The following is a 24003-nucleotide window of genomic DNA, read 5'->3' as shown; positions in this document are numbered from 1 at the left end:
ACCACATTCTCTTCTGACCTTAAAATGAGAGAGATGAGGTTGCCTAGCAGGTGGTCTGTATTTTTTTATCTTTGTTGTATCTTTTCAAATATTGTAGCTGTTCAACTGAAATAATTTAAAACAGGAAAAAATACAATAAATCATATTAAAATTATTAAAATATTTATAAATGTTTATTAAATATGAGACCATGCTCAATAGATATGAGGATAAGAAAGAATCAAAGTGCTCAGTGTTTTTTGATCTTGAACATTTTTCATCTTGCTTGTATTCTTATAAAGCAGCATATGAATAAAAAAAAGTCTCATAGTTAGTAAGTAGATAAGCTACCAAATACAACAATTGATCTCTACAGCTGACATCTTAAATGCAACCTATAAGATAACATTTCTTAAGACTCTATCCATGTAACAACAGACAAAGTCCTATTCCTAATTTTACTCTTTTATCTTGATGCTGACCCTTAAGTCAATGGCCATCTCTGTTAGAATTATCCACTATACTCTTTTCTCTTGTCTAGATCACTGTGGTTGAACATACCAAATGCTGAGACATATTAAATTGTAAGAACAAGGCATTACTCTTAAAAACAATCTTTATTGAGATCCAGAAGTGTTGAGTATTGATTCAGTTACCCTAGGTTCCATTCTTCTGGTCCTAGTTCTAGTGGTCCCCAAGGATGGTTTAGTACTTTGAATTCTTTGATTCTTCAGTAAAGCCACTGAAAGGACAGGTTGAATGACTCCTCTGTGACAGCATTAGGACATTATAGATGAAGATTTTTTTCCTTATGTGGACAAAAGAAAACAGTAAATTTTAGGTGGAATTTCCTACCTAGATCCCCTTCTTTTCCTCTAGGAGACACTGACTGTACTGTTGCTGGATTTTTTTGATATCATCCACACTGAGGCGGAAGGTTCTAGGGTTGCGATACCGATAAGCAGAGTACATGATGGACCTCCTGTTCTTTGAGTGCTGCAGTCCCAAAGAATGACCTAATTCATGAATTGCAACCAGGAACAGATTAAATCCTGAAAGAGTATAGACAAAAGAATAAAATTAACTATGTATAAGTAAATCAGCAAATGCAAAAAAACAAATAAGAAAAAAAGGAGAGAACAGAAAAGAAATAAATAAAAATGTTAGAAGGCAAGGAAAAAGTAGGCAAGGAGGGAAAGAGCTAAGTGAAAAGAGAATGGCAAGATATTTCAACAGATAAACTGGAAGTGAAGAAGACATATGGAGATAATTGAGGGACAAATAAATGGAAGCAAAGAAACAAGGAGAAAATCACAATAGGACAACATGTTTATTATAGGAATGTGTTCCGAAATTATCCAACCTCCCCATCTCCCCCTACCCCCAAATCATACAGAAAACCCAATTCCTCAGCCAGATCTTCCCATCACACCCTGGACACTTTCTTCTACTCACTTTATTGTATCCTAGGCTCATCTTGAGACAATACTAAACCCCAGGTTCCCAGAGAGTCTAACACTTCCACAAGGCAAAACCTTTACCTGTGTTTGAAACTGACCAATGTTCGCACTTGTCAAAATGAACAACTCCTGATTTTCCAGAATTTGGCAAAAAAGCATGGCCTAAGACACCACCTGGTCCATCAAAGGGCCAGTCATCACCATGTGCTGTGGCTGACAAAAGCCATGATCACAGTGGAGGTGGAGGGAGTAACAAGGGTGAGAATGGTCTTAAGTAAGTTTTAATGACAGAACACTGTGCAATGACAGAACACTGCGCAATGGTGCAACCACCATTGGGTTGTGAGAGAGCCAAGATATTATCTATGCAAGAAAATTGGATTGGACAAAAAAATCTTACTATTTTCTGTCATTGGGAGTGAAAGGAGAGAGGGACAGATGGCAGATACTGAGTAAAGATTAGAGGTTAGACTCAAAATAGTTTTCTTTCCTCAAATAGAGAAAGAAAAAGTTACACTGCAAGTTTTTATGAGTACTTTGAATCAACTTTGAATGGCATTTTAACAGGCTTGGGACCTACAAAACACTTTTTTCGGAAAGAAAATGTACAATCCTCCCACCATGTTCACACCACAGTGAACACCCTCTCTACGTACTGCTTCACTGTTCTAAAATGTCTTCCTGTGTTATAGACATTACTTTTCATCAGGATATGTCTGATTTTTTTCTCAGATGTTAGACTAATTGGGTTGAATTTTTGTTTAAAGATATCTTTCTCCTTTACACAGGGCATTATATCCTTTCTTTCATGTCAAGTCCTTACCTCCCTTCCAGAAAGATATCTTGATATCTGCATTTTCACTCTGTACTTGCTGAAAGATCAAGAGGGTCACATTGCTCCAAATGGAAACCACTTTAAGTATAATGCGTTTCACTGTGGATGGCTTCATGTCACGTGGATAGTTGATGATCCTGAAAGAAGAAATATCCAATTGAAATAATCCAGAGGTATTGGAATTATCCCAGCTTTCAACATGAATAACTTTGCTTTGGAGTGAATCACTTAATGTTTCCTCATTTTGTTTATTTATAAAATTGAGTTAATTACAGACTAGTTCAATCAGAAATTCAAAAAAAAACATACAAATATAGATTTCTAAAATTTTTAACAAACACTCCACATTATTCTTAGATAAACTAAGCGCTGATAACCACAACCCCACATGGTGGTTGGGAGAAAATAAATAAATACATGTGAACTAATTGACATATATAGCATTTTACATAGCTTAGTATTCTGTTGCTTTATTTTTTAAGATTGTAGAACGATGGTTACATGTGAGTATATGGCATAAAGGTAAGGTTTGGGCTTCTGAGGAGCCCTCCCCCCACGCCTGTAGTGGGCATGGCACCCAATGAGTGGTTTTGCATCCCTTAACCCCCAGTAGTGCCTGGGTTCTGTTCCTGTTCTTATGCCCATGTGTTCCCACTGTTTTAGATGTATCAATACATTTAGAATACTCAGTAGAGTAAACTAGGCAGGAAGTAAATTTTCAAAAATTGTATCTTACAAACACCCACATACCTGTGCGTGCGCACACACACACACACACACACACACACACACACACACACACATATATATATAAAATGAACCATGAACTCACTAACCTTTCATGAACCCACTAACCTTCCTGGGAAGGTTAGTGGGTTCATGGCTGAAGGCTGGTGGTCAAGCTCCACTTTCTAAAGAGATGTTTAGAGGAAACTAGAAGGAGAGATTGGGTAGAATTGCCCTCCCTGTGGGAGGTTTTGGGCTTTAGACAGACTGCCACATAAAGCAGAAGGCAGTAGAGATGCCTCCAGGAGAGGCCTTGTCAAAAGTTCTTTGAGGTCATCACCCCACACATTTCCCAAGCCTTAATAACAAGTACCTGTAAGTCAGCATGTGCTTATTCCATTTAGACTTTCTTGAGGAGTTGGAGGAGTTTGCCCCATCAGGCCCCCCACAGTGTGGCTGGCGCAGCAACAGCAGTCATCTGAGGAGCTAATAAGTCTGTCGCATTTGGATGGAATTGCTGCAGGAACTGTGTCTGTGTCTCCAGGGTAAGAAGTGCCAACTCCTTCTTGGACAGAAATAAATCCATGGAAATAATTTTGAGTAAGAGAACGAGAAGAATGTGAACTTAGCGTCAATAGTACAGGTTTATGGTATCAGTTATCCAGGACACAGTTATATTTGAGAACCTCAGAAGGATGGTGCTTAGTCTATCTGGTCTTCTTGAATCTACTATTCTCAGTCAAAATGATGGCAACCATCCCTGAGTCTTCATGTCACAGCGAGATGATTTTTAGCATATGTTACAGAATAAAAGTAACTTGAATAATAGGATAGAGAAGCCCAAGTATAAAGGACACGAATGTATTACCTGGAAATTGCCCAGAATAGCTGGGCCTCAGGTCTTTCTGACTGATTGAGATTTTCTCAGTCAGGACAAAATCAGCAACTCAAGGACATAGAATTTGGCTGGTTCTACATTACTTAGTCTATTTGCATTTACACATTCCATTCCATGATAATACTTTTAAAGACTCCATTTTTTTACACTCTTTACCTATTCCTTGTGTTCACTGATTGATTTCCTTTTTCTTTTACTTTTGCCATCGAATGTACCAAATCTCAACTTCTGAAAAAAAAATAGCACCTTTTATTATAATCTGGCTTTCCCTATCTCCATCTCTATCTCTATCTGTACTTAAACCTCAGCTATATTTTAAGGGCAATGCATATGTCTAATACAACTTAGTCTATTTAACAGTGTTTATGTAAGCCCATTGATTGGCTTTTGCATATTGTACAAGACTGCACTTTTATATCTTTGTTTTATTATCAGCCAAACTGGGTGCTCAGAAGCAAGTGACTTATTGTATTTTTCTGGGCTAAATGTTAGCAGGAAATTTGACTAGGTTCCTGAACAATTACAAAGTACATGACTGAAGCTAGTTATACTATATTTTTTTAGGAATTTTGGATGCTTAAAAGGTCTGGAGTAAATCAATAGTTTCCTAGGGAATTGAAAGTGTTGGGTAGATAGATTGGGAAATGTCTCAGTCAATAGGAAAGCCATACTTGAATTACTTAGTCTACTTGAATTACTTTCTTTGATCACTTACCACCTAAACAGACACAGAGATCCATACACTGGAGTGTCCATAGTATACCATATAGAAGACTAAGATTGTGGGAGATGGGCAATGAGGCAGAATTATTTATTAGGAACAGAAGGCACAGTGCCTAGGATCCAAAATACTTTTAGAGGCCATAAAAAATTCTTGATTTCTTTTAAAATCAGAAAAAAAATAGCACGTAGATTAAAGAAAGTATTTTAATATGTAATACTAAGTATATATTTATCTTTACACCATGCAGTAACACACACACACACACACACACACACACACACGCACACACGCACACACACACACGAGAAAAGAGTCCAAGAGTCCATGAAAGTAATAATGTAATAATTGGTCCTTATTAGGACACCTACCTTAACAAAGTCCCATCCTTCAAGGTCTTTGGCAGGAGGCAGTGGAAAGCCCAGACACCAGGGCAGGAAGACAGCAACTCTTAAGATGACAGGCATTATGGCAAATGCTCATTTGTCTTACTGCCTGAATTCATGTACCTAACCCAGATTGCCAGAGCTTTATAGCTGTGCCAGCAACATTCAGTGATTCATGCTACTAGTTTGCCCTTTCTTTGAATCAGTGAGTATCATTGTTGCCAATATCTGGTGAAGGCAGAGTGACCAGCCCACCAGGATGGTGACAGCAGCCATGGGATTTATTTTATGCTTATTTTACACCTGATGGTCCTCAGGATCTCAGGTCCTAGGTTTGGTTAAGAAAATGCAGGTAAGTCTTAGGATATAGGTTAATCATTATATTAAAATGGAGAAAAAAAGAAACAGAAGGCATATGAACAATTCATTACAGCTTTATCTATAGAACAAGTCCTTTACTAGTCAGAAAAAAATACAATCTTTCTCCAGAAGCTAAAGAGAAAAGATAGAATAAAACTGAGGAAGGAAATAGTGTCTACTATAACGAAGATCCAAAGCAGAGGATAAAAAATCTCCAAGACCCATATAGAGATCTAGGCATACACAGAAAAAGTTAGTTAACAGCTGTATTTTGGAGAAAATAAAGCATTGATAAGTTGAGACACGCAGTCAACTTTATCTTCTTGGCAAGGGGAGATAGAAGCCAGAGCTCTGGCCATGGGCTTGTACTGAAAACAAAAACTAAACACCCAGTGTTATATATGAAAATGGAAGGTCATGGAAGAATTTGAAAACACACACACACACACACACACACACACACACACACACACTTATTGAAGGATTATTATAAAATGCTTCTTATTTTATGCCTTTGGTAAAGATTAAAATACAATATAATAATTTTATTGGTTAAAAAAATGAGGTTCAAGGAGGAAAAGGAGCATACCAGATTCACACAGATAATAACTACAGAAAGTTAGCTTCAAATCCAATGTCCAAATATTCCATCAATTGGGGTTAACATCATGATATATATGTACAGATAGGTCAACAGATAGATAGATAATATTCAGAAGTACCAGGGAACAAATTACTGACACATGCAATGAAACAGACAGCATCAAATACAATATGCTGAATTAAACATATGAGCCATCAAACAGTAGTACAACTACATGATTACATTTATATGAAGCTCAAGAACAGATAAATGAAATTAACAAATTATGAAAAACAATCAGAATAGTGGTTGCCTGTTGTGGAGGGGACTGTTGATAATGGAACACAATGGAAATTTCTCAGGAGACTACATCATCTATTTTTTTTGACTGAAGTCTGGGTTATACAAATATATTCACTTTTCAAATCTCAATAAACTGTATACCTAAGTTCTGTGCATTTTACTTTTATACATCTACAAAAATAAGTAAAATTTAAATGAACAAATAAAACAAAAATATAGATCCATTAGGTCCCCAAAACTACAACTATTTTATCATGAGGAATATAGGACTATAAAAGGTAATATATGTGGTCAACTGAGCATATAAATTATATGTTATTGAAGTTATTATAATGTGAGTGCTATGAACTAGTTTCTAAAAGAAGAAAGTTATATGCTAAAGATACATGTAAATAACAGAACATCAACCAGAAGATTTAATAAGATTGAAAGTATTTGTGATAAACTTGGGAAAAAATTAAATTCGAAAAAGGCCAGGTAGGTTTAAAATTGCGTATGGAAAAAGAGATGTTTATGGTTACACAAGCATGAACTAAAGAGTTAATTCCTAACAGCTTCTGCCAACTGTAAAATACGAGTTTCTTCGCATAATTCTCACAGTGAAAGAGGCTTTATTAAGCTCTCATTTCAAAGATTGATAAACCAAGGCTTAAGAAATGTACAAATCTTTCCATGAAGATGGCAAAATACTAATAGTTGCACCTATATCTGGTTAACTTGGAATTCAAATTTTTAAATGAGGCATGATTCTTAACTTTATTCATCTACAGAAATTTCAAAGTCGTGTTGATGATATTAATGATGGAGATCTTCCAAGAAATTAAAAACCTAAACTTAGTGGAATTATAATAAAAGAAACAATGTGAAAAGTTACTCAAAGTTATTCAAAACCCATAGCAGTATTAAAAGAAGAGGAAGAAAAAAAAACAACTTCTTTCTGAATCTCTCACATCTTTTCTGGAGCTCTGAACATCTCACTATCTAAACTCAATACTAGCAATCCTTTAAGTACTTCTGCATCTTTTCCTCCCAAGTTTTTCTCTTTATGCCATCCCTACTGCTCACATTAATCTTTTGCTTTTAGAGAAAAGGCCACTTGGAGCTCAGATTCCTCCATTTAAGATAGACTTCTCCACGATGGTTAAAAAATTAGGTAAGACATCTTCCTATTGCCTTGGCGGGAGATAATCAAAGAGCCCTGTAGAGCAGGGATCCTCAATGCCCGAGCTGGGGACACGACCGGTTGACAGTCTACTAGGAACTGAGCACTCAGCTGGAGGCGGAGCAGTGCGCAAGCAGAGCTCAGTGCGTGTGAGGGATCTAGGTTTATGAGAATCTAATGCCTGATATCACCCCCACCCCACTGCCACTCTATCTGTAGAAAATTGTCTTCCACAAAACTGATCCCTGATGCCAAAAAGGTTGGGGACAGCTGTTGTAGAGGATAGTTCTTCAATTACTCTGATTTGATTTTGAAATTCCGTTGCAACTTTTCAGCAACTTGGATGGACTTAGAGTCTATAATGCTGAATGATCTATCACAGAAACACAGAACTCAGTACCACATGTTCTTACTCATAAGCGGATCTTGAACAATTATCATATTACTATAAGAAAGGGATTGGCAGTAGTGGGAAGCTGCCTGGGGAAGAGGTAGATGTAGGATTGACAGTAGTGGAAAATTGCCAGGAGAGGGAGGGGGCACACCTCATCAACTAAAAAAAATGTTTTAAAAAAGAAAAACAAATTCTGGTGCAAAGTTGCTAATAATTAAAATCCTTCTGAAAAGTTAATATATCCTTTTGTACACAATAAATATATGCAGTTTTATCTATCAATTAAGAAATAAATTGCAAGAAGGAAACCCCTCCTATGTTTACAGGCCCACACACTATACTGTAGACTCATATTGCAAGAATTTCTTCAATTTGCATTAATATATGTAGCATAGCCTTTGGAACCTAAAAGAAACTGATTAATCATTAGTTAAATGAAAGTGTTCAGTAAAATAATCTCATAGCTACTGAGATCGGAAGTAAGTTGCTTATGAGTTATTTATATTGCTAGTGTAAACGTAAGCACACAATTCAGATCGCTTGACACAGGGAAAGTGATTGTTATAATAACTTATTAAGAACATATACTGTGTCAAGCGTGCACTATCTTTCATCAACACAACCACTTGTGAAGTAAGTTTTTTTTTTAATTCATTCTGTAGTTAAGATTAAGTGTTGACATTATATGACAGTCATTTGGATGGGCACTGTGCTCAGAGTGATATATAGAAGTCATGAACAAAGAGTGCTACTCTTAAGGCAGAACTGCTGATCACTGGACTGGATTGCCACTCCCACGGTGCCACACTCCCTTCTGATGCTGCTTTTGTCAGCCACCTGTAAGCCTGACCCCATGCTCAGATAAGTGAGTGCTGAGATCCAGCTTAACTAAGAAAGCTAATGAGTGACTTATTAACGATTCAGCTTCAGATAAGAGAAAGTGTGTGTTCAAAGTGTGGCAATGTTTCTCAGTATATAATAGGCATATAAATCACCTTGGAATATCAATAAACATACAGATTCTGATTCAACAGGTCTTGGGTAGGCCTAATATTCTGAATTTCTAACCAGTTCCTAGGTGATGCCAACACTGCTGGTCCAAAAATCATACATTTTGAGTAGTTATGAGATAGAGGGTACTGAGAATGCTGGGAATGGAGGAGTTATGCATTTGACCAGAAGGTTTTAAGAATGAATGCTAAGTTTATATTTTGTTTTAAAAGTCAGAACTATGAGAAACAGGATTCCACCTCTCCTCCCATCTCTACCTATACTGTCATGACCTCCTCATTTATGCCCAGGAAATTTAATCTTTTGGGGCATAAAAATCTGGCTTGTAAGACCTTTCCTATCAGAGTCTGAATTGTTTCCCATCTTCTTCTGGGTAAAACATCATGGTGGCAGGATAGAAAACAATTTTGAAACCCTCAGAATGCATGGCCACCTTTTCTGTGACTCAGTTAGAGAGGTGGGTGAGGGAGTTTGAGGACATTTTCCAGAACTGGAAAATTTATGTCTATTTTGTGACATTGACAACTCTTCTGGGAAAGATTTAACATCTAATTCATCATGATGTAGAACAAATGCTTCCACAATACCCAACTTTGGGCTTAGATTGAAAGAAAAAATGCAAATAGGGAGTAATGAAAGACAGAAACAATGGGACTTGGCAGGGCCTAGGAAGTTATCAATATCTCCGTGCAGTACAGAATCACATTGACATTTAATTATCATCACGGGGGATGTGTATTTTCTCTTCTGAAACTATTTTGCACCCATAATTTATTTTTTCTATCTAGAGAATGCCGTAACAAAGATTATTGAGCACAGAGCCTGCCTTAAATTACTTTGCCTTCTCATAGAATAATTTGTGAATTAAACATACAATTGTGAGACAGTGATATGCCATGTAATAAACATATATACAAGTTAAAATAATGACTTATTCGAATGAGGTCTTAAACTGCATGAGTTGGCCTGAGTAGTTAAGTAGAGGAAATGAAGTAACCTGGACCTTACAGCTTTAAACGGTGTTGTAAGAACTCAGGAGAAAAGTTATGGATCCTTAAGTCATTATCTTGGTTGGAGTATAGCACAGAGGTAAGAATGGAGAGAGAAGTTAAAACAAAATCTTGTGGCACTTTAGAAGTCATGTAAATATTTTATATTATTTTCATGTTATAAATAAGTGTTTCTATTAGTGCTTATTCAACTAAGAATAATAGTTATCAAATAGTAATTATAATAATAAGAGAAATCAACTTTTACTGATTGGTGTTATTTGTATGAATTAGCTCATTTAATTATATGAACAACCCTCATTTTACAAATAGAAAACTAAGACTCAGAGAGTTAAATAACTAATAAAGTTAAATAGTTTAGAACTGCCAGAGCCTTTGATTTTTAAGTTTTATACAGACAAACATACACATACACAGTCATACACCATATGACAATATTTTGGTTAACAACAGAGCATACAAACCACAGTGGTCCCATAAAATTATAATGAAGCAGAAAAATTCCTGTCATTTAGTGACACTGTAGCTATCTTAAAGTCATAGCCCAATGCATTACTCACATATTTGTGGTGATGCTGATGTGAACAAACCTACTGCGCTACCATTCATATAAAGTGCAGCACACACAAGTAGGTACAATACATAACACCTGGTAATAAACAATTATGTTACTGATTTATGTAATTTGCTACACTGAATTTTTATCATTATTTTGGAGTATACTCCGTATATACATATGAAGTTTATGCATAGTTATAAAGCTATAAATATACACACACACATATGTATAGATATATAAAATTTACCTTAAAACAACCTCAGAAAGGTACTTCAGGGGATACTCCAGAAGAAATCACAGCTCCATGCATGATATTGGCCCCGAAGACCTGAGAGTGGGACAAGATATGAAAGCAGAAGACAATGAATAATATTGATGACCTTGATCCTCTGAAGACCTAGGCTAATATGTGTGTTTGTGTCTCAGATTTTAACAAAAAAGTTTAAAAAGTAAAAAATAAAAAATAGAAAGCTTATAGAATAAGATTATATTTTTGTACAGTTGTGCAATGTGCTTGTGTTTCAAGATAAATGCTATTACAAAAGAGTAAAAATGTTTAAAAATGTATGAAGTAGTAGCAGTATGTTATGGCTAATTTATTTTTGAAGAAAGACGTTTTTAAGTAAGTGCTGTGTAGCCTAAGTATACAGTGTTTATAGAGACTAGTAATTACAGTATTGTTCTATGTCTTCATATCCACTTACTACTCACTCATTGACTCACCCACAACAAATTCCAGTCTAGCAAACTCCATTCATGGTAAGTGTTCTATACAGGTGTACTATTTTTTATGTTATTTGCCACATTTTTACTGTATGTTTTCCATGTTTAGATACACATATACTTGCCACTGAGTTACAGTTACCTATTGTATTTAGTACAGTAACACACTACACAGGCTGTGTGCATAGGCTACAGCACACAGCCTAGGTGTGTAGTAGGCTGTACCATCTAGCTTTGCGTAAGTACACTCTATGACATTAGACCAATGATTAATTTGTCAGAATAAGAATCCCTATCATCCAGGGATACATGATGCACACAAACACGCCTGTATGTTTTATAAGAATTTCAAATGCCTATCTCTAGTAGTACAAAAGTTTGAGAAAAGAAACAAGTCCCCTATGTTTCCATTGTCATTTTCAGTACACTCCCTAAAGGAAACTACTTTCAGTGTGAAATTTATTATTCTGCAGTTCTACTAATAACATCTAACTATTTAAATAACATGCTATACTGCAATTTCTTGATTTTGCTGCTTTAGACACTATTAACTCATACTAAATAAAAATTCACCTTAACTGAAAATATTTTGTGTCCTATCCTTGTTAATATGCTTATATCATTATTTTAGTTTCTTTGTTGGCCTTGCTAAAGTTCTAAACTGCATAATTATAGTTGGATTTCTCATGGAAACAAATATAAGCAATATTTCTTGACTCTTCGCTTAGTAAGTGAGGATATTTATGTCTGCAAACATTTCCTTCATCTGATATCTATTTACTTTAAATTGTTTATATTGTTTTATATCACCATAGAGAAATGTCTCACACATTTTCTTTAAAAGTTTAAAGCCAGTTGGACCTGGTGGCTCAAGCCTGTAATCCCAGCACTTTGGAAGGCAGAAGTGAGAAAATTGCCTGAGCCCATGCATTCAAGACCAACCTGGGCAACTTGGTGAGATCTCATCTCTATAACAAATCAAAAAGTTAGTGGGCATGGTGGCACACATCTCTAGTTCCAGATACTTGGAAGACTGAGGCAGAAGGATTGCCTGAGCTCAGCAGATCAACGCTGGGGTTGCCATGAACCTGACACTGCACTCAGTCTGGGCGACGGAGTGAGACTCCAATCCCCCTCCCAAAAAAAAGCTTAAAGTCTACAAATAAGATGCATCATTTATGACTATGGGATACAAATAGTACAGAACTATCACATATTTATTTTATTTTGCACAACTTGAATTATTTTCTTGGGTTTTTCATTAGTTATCTTTTCCTTTTCCATTATCTTGTTTTAGCAATCTCCTTACAATGTTATTTTAATCTTTTGTATTGTATGTTTTTGTCCATTTTTCATCCCAAATCTTTGTTATTTGCTTGCAGAAATTTTGTCAAGTATTGAATATATACATTGAACCAAATACCTTCATGTACTGGTACCCCAGAAGAAAGAATGCAAGAGTTTTGGGAAATATGGTGCTTTCTGTCCTCAAAACTGTGGACCTTACAGTGTTAAACTCACTGATCCCCCAAAGAGGTACACTTTTTCCACAGGAAAACTTTAATAATCATCTGGAAACTGGTGCCTTTGCACTCAGAAACCAAATGGCAAGAAGAGAACTTATCATATTGTCAGGGATAACTGATCCTGAGCTTCAGGACAAGAAAAGCTACCATTAAACAAGCAAAATGACCAGATTTCAGGTTTCTACTAATGTGCTATACTCAATCCAGAGTTCTTTCCTGAACTAGCCAAAGTTTTATTAGAGCAATAATGCAATTTTGCTTCTCTTTCTGTCTAAACCTGCTTTCCACCTTTTCCTTTTAAAATTATTTAACTCTTACTACATTAAGGTTATATTATGACAGAGGGTGTGAAAATTAACATAACACTGGGGCAAATTTTGTAAATGTGTCATTCTCTGTTCTATTTAAATATGAGCTGTTTCTGATCCTTTTTTTCCCCCCTATTGGGGTAGAATATAAGTACTAAACAAACCAAAACCTATATATAATGTACCTAAGACTAACTAGTATGAGACACCTTATCTGTCCTGTGATTGCAACTGCTGTTTGGTTGAGTTTACAATAGTCTCTAGTCATTCTCCAAGGCCTAACTGGAGTCTACAGAGCACATATTGGTGAAAGAGATAAGGTGGGGCTGTGAAACTAATTCCCATTATGACCCTGGGTTCTGGTCTTGTTTTAGAATTAACTTTTTGGCTCCAGGAATCTAGAGCCAGTCTCACAAACTTTCACGTGGCCTTCTTAACTGTAAAAGCTTTTGCTCATTAAATCAAAGACATATTGTGGGGATTGAGCCTCTACCAATTACATCAATCTCAGTTATACCTTCCAAGTATCAATCTCAATTCAGATGCTAAATCCAGTAGTTCTAAACATGTCAGGACATTCATTTTTCACGAATGTACAGCTACTCAAGCAAATGGCCATTAAACCCTTTGAAGAACAAGGAAATCAATGCTTTGTGACTGTATAAGTACCACAGTGTTAAAAGTGTCTTCTACCTGGTAACGTGCTTCTTTCTTTTTTTTTTAACTTTTTTATTTTATTTTATTTTTTATTTTAAGGATGTGAGTTAGGTATACAAGTGACCATCGTACAGGTGTTGATCATTTCTTCAGTCAATTGGTTTTCAGTCTGAAACTAACTCAGTTCTGTAAACTGGGCCAAGACTTATACCTTTTCAGTGGGGCAACTTCTCTCAGCTTCATGGTCAGTCATCTTTGGCTTATTTTGTGGATGAAAGTTGAGTAGCATCATGGCAGCTGCCCATTATTCTGTCCCTATGGAAGTTATAAAATATTAATGACTGTCATAAATGTTAAATATTTTCACAACTCTGTGGCTCAGTCCTCCTTACTCCTTACTCCAATCTTGTCGTTTATTTTTGCATTTATGAAACTTACTTCTCTCTACATTTTCAGGTCCTGTCTTTTCCTTTGCTGTCAGTGAGGATTAAATGGAACAATCAACCTTTTCTAATATCAACACTGGTTTACAGAAGAAAGCTACCACTGAACTCAGTGATTTTGGTACTTCTCTCACCAGCACATTCCTTAAGCTTATGAAATCCTGGGTCCCCTGGGTGCTCCCAAGGCACGTAGACACATAGGATCTTCTGGCTTTACATAGTTTATTCATTCCAGCATGCTCACTCTCCAAGCCCTTTCATTTCTACCTCTATCACTTGCCATTTTTATTTTTGTATGGGCCATCACTTTTTACAGGCTTCTGAAGAAATTTCAGCAAAATGTTTGTTCCACATCCTATGATCTTAACTGGATATTAATTAAATCCTATATTTTGAGAAAATACTCACAAGTCAAATACGATTTTCTATCTAATTTAATTTTCCAATTCCTTGGATTAAGTATACTCGGTGTTTAGTATCATGTTCTCACTTTTTTGCATCTTACTAGCAGATGCTAACTTCTTATGGCTGCTCCTCTGGGGTGCAGTCCCTTTCTTCTCACATCAGACCCAACACTTCACCCTCTGGTTATAATGCAAATTGTCCTTAATTAAAGGCCTTGTGGCAGGAAAGTAGGTGGAAGTAAGTCCTGAGAGGGACACATATTGACTTGAAGGTCTGTCACCTCTGTGTTATTTTCCAGAACTAGGAAGGAGAGCAGATTTTTACTTTTAGTAAAGAAGAATAGCCTCCTTCTGCATAACCAGAAGTTTCAGAAAAGCATGAGGAAGTCAGGCCCCCTACCCACGTGCCAGGGCCTTATTATATTATTACTTTTTGAGAAATTTTATTTATTTATTTTTTGTTGAGATTTTAATCTCAGCATAAACTGACTTGGCTAGATGTTTAGCTGTGTCTAAAGTTCAGTCTCTGATAATTCAGATCTGAGATTGGTTATTAGCTTTCTCTGCCCTCTACTGGAAGAGATGAGAGCTTATTTGTTTGCAGCTAAGACTCTAGCTTTCATATCTGGCTTCCAACTGCCTATTATTTCTCTCCAAGTTCATTTATCTTTCCATAAAGCATCCCCATCCCTGGCATAGGATCCCAGATAATCTTAAGTCCAACCAAGGGACCCAAGATCCAAGAAAGAAAGTCTAGTAGGTGAGGTTCTGACACTATGATTTTATTTTTCTTTCAATGGCTACACATAAATTTATTACACAGATGCATATTTAAGAGGAATGTCCTGTTAAATCTGAAGTGTCAGCTCAATAGTGATACTTGAGAGAATGTGGTCATATCCTTCAGGACACAGCCTTCAACCTAAATCAATATTCATTATGTTTTCTTCAAGAGAGAAAAAACATGGATCCTGTAGTAAAAATAGTGTTGTAATTACTAAATATCACTTCCAGCTACCCACTCAGGGAATCTCTGTTTTTGTTCCCACTATACTAGGCACTACCTGTTTCCACAGGTAAAACTATTACAAAGGAAATCTGAAGGGAGACCCCCCAAAACCCAGCATTTATTTATTTTTTAAAAGCACATTTATTCTTACATGTTTAAACTTCAGTCATCCTCAAAGTACTCTCCATTTGATGAAATATACGTTTTTCCACTGCTCAAAACAGTTTTAGTGCTTCTGCCGTTTTTGTTTCACCTTTTTCACAGCAGCAAAATGTTTCCCTTTGAAGACTATTTTTAATCCATGGAAACAAACAAACAAAAAAAGTCACTTGGCACAAGATCGGGTGAATAGGGATAGTGAGACATGGGGATCATACAGTGTTTGGTCAAAACTGCTGAATACTGCATGATCCCCTCCCCCTGCAAAAAACTGCTGAATACTCAGCGCAGTGGTGGGCAAGTACACGCCTAACTCATCCATCATGGAATGGACAAACGCATTGAAAGAATCTCCCCCAAAAAATTAAAAATGGAAGGTGAATGCAGCCTCTCAAAACAACACTAGCTGGTACACTGATGCTGATGAATTTCTAGAACACTTACCTAACATGGGAAGATTGTACTACAATAGGCCCATCCTCCAAAAAAAATTCCAGTTTTTGAGGGGTTCTCCCTTTTCATCATCTTATTAAGTTTTCATCTAAGATGCCTCCATTTAATTCTAAAATACCAACAAAAAAGGAATTAATTTACTCTAAGGATCAAAATTGATTAGAATTGCTGATACTCAAGGTAGCCACATAAAAATATGCTTACTGCAAGGTGATCCTTGCACATCTGGCACTTCTTGCCCTGTTTTGACGGCAAATAAACAATGCAAAAGTCATAGTTTTAGAACTGGCTTATGATGGCCAAGGATAAAGTGCTAGCTAAGGCAACAGGAATTTAAAATGGGTAGTAGAGGGGAGGGTTAGTATGCAACAGTTAAAACCTTAGGACAGTTCACTAATTATTTACTGGTCACAATGAAAAAATAAAGGCCTATTTGAATTCTGGAGAAGTTGCTTCCAGAATTTACTACTGAAGTATTTGTATCTAAGCATGAAATGGTTGCACTGTAGTTGATGCTGTGGTGCATTGCCCAGATCTTATGTTGTCAGCCCTGAAACACTCACTCTTCCAGAAGGACTCATTTGAGTCCTTCTTGAGAATTCTTGTCTTCTGAATGGAGCCACCTCACTAAAGGTCATGTTCCCTCCCCATGAGAAGACTACATCTAAAGACCAGTCAATAAGTGGTTTAAAAGGCCAGGCCTTCTCATCAATTCAGGACAATTTTTAAATATATATTTGTATATATTTTATTTTAAAGATGTGGGCTACAATTCAGAATTGAGTATACAAGTGGACATTGTATAATTCATGACAATTTTGAAGTGAGGTCATTTTAGTCCCAGAGGTCTCTACAAGACTAAATGTAGCCTTTGTTACAATTAAATGAAGTTCAACTTCTATCTCCGTTAGTTTTTCCTTTTTTCCCTTATAACTGTTTAATCTGTCTAGCTTGAGAATACTGTCCTATTAAACTGCACACAAATGTTCATTTCAAAGCATAATTCAAAGGGAATTCAACCTGCAAAAACAGAATTATCCAAGATAAATATGAGTAACACAAGAGAAAATATTTGTACAGGTTACATCAAAATGTAAGGATAATTTATGCAATATAGAAACCACTCACACAAACTAATAAAAGTAATTTAAGAATGAACAAAGGGTATACACAGACTGGCCTAAAAGAAATTCAAAGTTCTTGAACATTAAAAGATGGCTAATAGCTCTCATTTTATTGGATAAAAAATAAAAATTGAATTTCTAAGTAGCAAAAATGAATCTGAAAACTCAATTACAGTGACACAAACATAATGACCTCAGAAAATAAATGTGACTGCTTCTCTAGAAGAACTTGTAGGTGAAAGAGCACTTAACTCTGTTAAATAAAGCAAAAGAGAACTCACAGGGTATTAAACCTCAATGGTTAATTTGTATGTGCAATAGAAATTTGGCTGAATTATTTTTGAATCTACTCTCATTTAAGAACTCAACTGTATAAATCTGTGAGAGTTGCAGTTTGTCGGTTTTGTTTTGTTGTTGTTTTGGGGGGATCTACAATCTTAAAATACATGTATGTATGTATTTTATTTTAAAGATGTGGGGTATAAATCAGGATTAGATACTAATTGGTCTATGTACTAGTGATGCATCGGACTCCAAATGGCCCTCACTTTACCTGATTTAAGATGAAGTATCCTTGATGATGTTATGCCCACTCTCCCTGTCCCCTGGGGTAGTGTCCTACTATTGTCAATCCCTTTCTTGTAGTGTTATGATATATTTTTAGAACCTGTGGGATTTTTAATCTCTCTGGGTATAACTTCCTGAGTTGTCATCCCCAGAGTCTTTGTTCTACTAAAAAGGAATCAGAGTATAAGAATTAGAATCAGGCACTCATGATTAATACTTGTACCTAACTGCTGGAATTGGAGTAGCTTCATCCTGGGTTCATCGATTTTTTAACCTTAAAATGTAGACCAAGTAAGTATGACCTTACTAAGTACCTGAAAACCCTGATCCAGTTGTAGATCTCATCAATCAAGAGCATTAAGATGAGTATATTATCCTTTATTAGCTGTAATGATTTTACTGCTTAATACTTCATCTTACGATATACTTAAGACCTGAACCAGTCTTCATAACATCATCCTGACAACATAAACATCACTCTACTATAATATAAAAAAGTATAAATGTCTTATTTAACATTTTCCACGTAAATACTCAACTTCATTTAATTCTGTTACTTACACTTTTTTTTCTGCAGTTTTACAAGCTAGACAATTTAGTTGAGTAGGGCCTTCTGATCTGAGGAAAGAAGACTAGAAATTCTGTGCAGTGTTCTGTTTTCCTTTAGACTTTCTAATAGTGACATTCCTTAAAGTATTTTTTTTTTTCCTGGAAAGGAGTAGCATTTTCTAAAGAAAAAAAATAACATATATGTTTTTGTAGGACAGGAAAAGTAGAGGTTTATGATAGGGAGTAAATAATGTACCAGTTGAAAATTTTAATACAACATTTTGGAAGCTTAGTAAAGAAGCACTTTTAATCAACTAAGAGAGCTTGTATGAGTTCAAAAGTTATTAATTAGATTTTGTGCAGAGGGATTTAAAACTCAGATCTTAAAAGTATAGATTAAAGTTCCAGACCTGTTAAAGCAGTTACTATTTGTCAAGAACAATACCAATACTCTCCCGGACTGGGTAGATTCAATGGAAAGATGAGGGATCCCAAGCAGAAGAGGGATCCCAAACAGTGAAACCATCACATTCTTCTCAAACAATTCACTTACCTCAACAATTTTAACATTAAACACACTTTGAGCCTCTATCCTGAAGGAAAGAACTTTCAATAACTCCCTTCAATCAAATGGACTCAAAAGCAAAAAACAACTCTTATACATTCCCTGTTGGAATAAATCTTTAGTTCCACTGAACACTTATCTCACTCCTTTCATATTACTATCAGAAGCAATTATGGGAACTGGACCACACTAGGTCTTACAAATACAGACAATCGCCTCTGTTGATAGTTGGGTCACTACACACAAAAGAATCAGTGGTGAAGACAGACAGATCACAGTATTATTAATCACAATAACAACAATTCATTCATTGCCTTGCTGCACATTTGTGTAAAGATCTAAACTCTAAGTAACATTATCCAAACACTTGCCTATTTTTCTTGTTTTTTTCTTGTTGTTGTTTATATTTTACATATAATTTCTTCTTTAATCCAGAACTTCTTAGGAATATCTTTCTAAATGTCCTAGAAATTTCTTTCTAGTTGTATTTGACATCTCATGTTTTAAATGTTATAAATGTCATCAAAATGTTTACAGATGATCCAGAGTTGGAAGTAGTTTGAACAGAGAAAAATAAGTACAGGAAGTTAAAGTTGAAGTTCAGCCAAGAAAAACATTCAAAAGTTATAAAAAGTGCAGGAAGCAGCAGAACACCTTAGAAACAATCGAGGGTGAATTGCAGTGATTTGAATTTGAGATTAGAGGAGAAAAAATTGCAAAAAAAAAAATAGTTAAAAAGAAAGAAAATTTGAGTTTTTAAGAATTCTCAGTCATGACTTACAGGATCATAGTAACACTGGTTGAACATATAACTAAAAGATAAAAATGGTAGTACTAAGAAACTGTCTAATATTTTATATCTGAGATATGAAATTTCTTCTCTCATGATTAAAGAAAAAGTGAATAAAACTAAAATAAATTTTAAAGTAAGTATGCTTAAGATTCTCAAAAATTAAAGGAAGGCAGCAACAATAAATGAAAAACAGATTATATAGGAATTGGGAGATATAAATTGAAATGCATGGTCATTTAAAATAATGTTTATTAGTAAAGAAAAATATAATAATTGAAATAAAACTTAATTATTAGAACATTTGATAACAGACATGATAAAGACAGAATTAGTAAATAAAAGAATAGTACTAAAAGATGCATGAATGCAGTTTGAAAATGTGAAGCAATCTAACTAGGAAGCTGGATTGAGATGTTTCAATATTTTTTTATCTAGAAAGACTGCTGAATAGATGATGTTGAAAGGCATAATGATCAGTGATATCCAAAATATAAGAAATGCATGACTTTTCTGATTGAAAATGATAAAATGTTCTTAGTAAAAAAATTAATTGAAAATCTCCACCTGAGCACTAGTGAACTATGGAATACCTATGATACAGATGCTAGTAAATCAGATGCTAGTAAAAATAGATGTGCACTAGAAATCATTTGAAGATTTTTTGTTAAGAATTTCTTTACAAAGATGTACACAGTGTTGAATGCAGACACTTGGAAATCTATAATTAAAAAAAGGAGGACACAAACAAAATAGTAGTATGAAATGATAAGCTTCTACAACAAAAATTATATATTATTTCTTCTTGTGACCAGTAATCACTAAGAAAAAAAGAAAAATATTAAACAGTAAATGATTCTATAAATAATAGTAACAATATCATAAGTATTCTAAAATTAAAGTTTACAAAATATGCAAAAAATTTTATGGAAAAATAGATAAAATATTTTGAGGGATGTAAAAGAAGTTCTGAGGAAAAAAATAAAGTTATTGGTTGCATTGTATAAATATGTGTTAGGTTTTATTAAAGTGTTATGCAAATGAATTGAAATTTTATTTTTTTTAACTTTTAATTTTTTTATTTTGAATATGTGGAGTACAAGTCAGGGTTAGGTATACAAATGTTCATTATGCAGGTAACCTAGTTGATGATGTGTCCCCTCCTTACCCAGTCAGATTCCCACTACTGCCAATTCCGCTTCCCCACCCCACTTCCAGCAGTTTGCCACTACTGCCAATCCTTTTCATTTAGTATTATGATATTTGTTCAAGGTCAGCTAATGAGTGAGAACATGTGTTACTCAGTTCTTTGTTTCTGTGAAAGATCACTCAGTATTATAGACTCTAAGTTCATCCAGGTTGCTGTAAGATCATGATTTTGTTCTTTATGGCTGCATAATATTCCATCAGTATATGTACCATATTTTTTTATCAGTCCTTTTTTGATGGGCAGCACATGTATCTTTTTTATAGAGTGATTTGAATTCTTCCAGGCATTCCCAGTAAGGGAATTGTGGGATCATATGGAAGGTTGATTTTTAGATCTTTTAGGAATCACCACACTGTTTTCCACAAGACTGTACTAGTTTACACTCCCACCAACAGTGTAGAAATGTTCCCTTTTGCTGCAATCTCTCCAGCATCTGTTGTTTTTTGTTATTGATGAAAGTCATCCTGACTGGAGTTAGGCAGTATCTCAGTGCAGTTTTAATTGGCATTTCCTTGATGACTAATGAGACTCAACATTTTTTCATGTATCTTGTTAGCTGCTTGTATGTCTTCTTTTGAGAAGTGTCTATTCATATCTTTTGCCCACTTGGTAATGGGTTTTTGTTTTTTTTTTCTTTTCAGCATGGTTGAGTTCCTTGTAGATCCTATACGTTAGGCCTTTGTCAGACATACAGATGGCAAATCTTTTTTCCCAGTCTATGGGCTGTATACCCACTCTCTTGATGGTTTCTTTGACTTTGCAGAAGCATGTCAGTTAATGAGGTACCACTTGTCTAACTTATCTCTTATAGCATGGACACTTGGGGTTTTGATCAGGGTTTGGTTGCCAGTTCCAATTTTCATAAGGGTGACTCCTAAACACTGCTCAAAGAAATCAAAGATGACACAAACAAATGGAAAAATAATCCATACTCATGGATTGGAAGAATGAACATTGTTAAGATGTCCATCCTACCGAAGGCAATCCACAGATTTAGCACAATACCCATTAACTTTCCAGCAGCATTCTTCTCAGACCTGAAAATGACAATACAATAATTCATATGGAAACATAAATGACAACATAACACCAAACAATCCTCAGGGGAAAAAAACAAAGCAGGAGGTATCACACTCCCAGACTTTAAATTCGATTATAAAGCTATAATAATCAAAACAGCCTGATATTGGTACAAGAACAGGCATATAGACCAATGAAACAGGATAGATTCCAGAAGCAAAACCTCAATTTCTCAACCAACTTAATCTCTGAAAAAGCCTCCACCACCAACCACTGGGGAGAGGAGAACCTATTCAGTAAACGGTGCTGGGAAAACTAGCTGACCACACGCAAAAGATTAAAACAAGATCCCTACCTATCACCATACAAAAAAACCAACTAAGTGGATCAAAGACCTAAATGTAAAACCTCAAACTATGAACTGAAATTTTAAACAGATTACTAATAGGACATAGGTCGCCATATTTACATAAAAAAGCAAAAGTCTCAGATTTTCAAATTGGGTAATAGGTACCTGTATAATTATCTCAGTTGAACAATAGTCCTTTTGATATCAATTTATGTCTTTTTCTCTCAGTTTTTGTTTTAGTTGGGTATTGACATTTACTTCTCTATTTTTCTCCATTTAGATTTGTATATAAGAATTGTTTCTATACCCTTGCTTTCATGAAACATGAGTGATGTCAATTAGTGCCAATCTTCTGGCACCACTACAGGAAGCGTCTTCTGAGTCTCTCATCTTTTACCTCACATACTGGCATGTCCAGCCTCAACACCTCTGAAACTAAAATCTCAATTTTCTATTTGGTTGGGATTCCAGGTATTGAGTCTGCCAACATTTGGATTGCTATCCTCATATGTCTCATGTACATCATTGCTATACTGGGAAATTGCACCATCTTATTTTTCATAAAAACAGAGCCTTCTTTGCATGAGCCTATGTACTATTTTCTCTCCATGTTGGCTCTCTCTGACCTGGGACTATCCCTTTCCTCTCTTCCTACCATGCTAAAAATTTTCCTGTTCAATATTCCAGGAATTTCCCCTGATGCCTGCATTGCCCAAGAGTTTTTCATTCATGTATTCTCAGCTATGGAGTCATCTATACTTCTCATAATGTCCTTTGACCGCTTTATTGCCATCTGCAAACCTCTGAGATATACCTCCATTCTTACTAGTGCCAGAGTCATTCAAGTTGGGCTTGTTTTATCTCTAAAAAATGTGTTGTTGGTCCTCCCTTTTCCCTTCACCCTAAAACATCTTAGATACTGTAAGAAGAATCTTCTGTCCCATTCCTACTGCCTCCATCAAGATGTCATGAAACTGGCATGCTCTGACAACAAGGTCAATGTTATGTATGGCTTATGTGTGGCTCTTACAGGCATCCTAGATTTAACATTTATTGTCATGTCCTACATGCTGATACTGAAAGCAGTGTTGAGCATAGCATCACAAAAGGAAAAGCTCAAGGTCCTCAATACATGTGTTTCTCACATCTGTGCTGTACTCATCTTTTATGTGCCCATTATCTGTCTAGCAGTCATCCACCGGTTTGCCAAACACTCTTCCCCAATCATTAAGATCCTCATGGCAGATGTTTTTCTGCTGGTGCCTCCATTGATGAACCCCATAGTATACTGTGTGAAGAGCCAGCAGATAAGAAATCTGGTTTTAAGAAAACTGTGCCAGAAGCAAAGATGATGAGGATGCTTAACCATATGGAAACCCAGTGACAAAAGATCAAGCAGCATGAATTCATAAGGAACTGTGCTATATATTAAGTATGTAACAATATTGTCTTTCAACATATTTACTAAGATTGAAGGATCAGACTTGCACATTTGTTGTTTTAGCACTTATACTTGGATTGTGATATAAACGAAATGTAATCCCAAGTTCTACTATCACTTAGCTTGCTTTACCAGCTTCCTGTAAACACAATGTATGCTTATCATCTTCATCATGATTAAAGAAATAATTTATGTGCAAATTTGAAAATTAATAGTTGTATACTTTCATGACAACTGGATAATAATCACAAGTGATCAAAAATTATCTCTTTGTTTAAAATATTTCTTTTCAGTAAACAGTTTTACCTTGTATGAAATA

General features: G+C 35.4%; 2 protein-coding genes across 2 annotated transcripts; one reads left to right on the top strand and one right to left on the bottom strand.

The window, feature by feature from the left end:
- Positions 1-834: 834 nt before the first annotated feature.
- Positions 835-5086, bottom strand: MMP26 (matrix metallopeptidase 26). The gene is given in 7 exon segments (XM_008058580.1): positions 835-1031; positions 1521-1646; positions 2263-2411; positions 3374-3468; positions 3470-3577; positions 3579-3595; positions 4990-5086. Coding segments are annotated over 7 exon segments (789 nt in total).
- Positions 5087-22650: 17564 nt separating this feature from the next.
- Positions 22651-23595, top strand: LOC103260930 (olfactory receptor 51A4-like). The gene has a single exon (XM_008058578.2). The coding sequence runs from the start codon at positions 22654-22656 to the stop codon at positions 23593-23595; it is 942 nt and encodes a 313-aa protein (XP_008056769.1). The 5' UTR covers positions 22651-22653.
- Positions 23596-24003: the final 408 nt, after the last annotated feature.

The sequence above is a fragment of the Carlito syrichta genome, unplaced genomic scaffold (genome assembly GCF_000164805.1).
Source record: "Carlito syrichta isolate Samal-C Ts95f unplaced genomic scaffold, Tarsius_syrichta-2.0.1 Scaffold303433, whole genome shotgun sequence".
Classification (NCBI taxonomy): domain Eukaryota; kingdom Metazoa; phylum Chordata; class Mammalia; order Primates; family Tarsiidae; genus Carlito; species Carlito syrichta.
The sequence above is the reverse complement of the archived record's forward strand: the minus strand, read 5'-3'. Positions and strand labels throughout refer to the sequence as shown.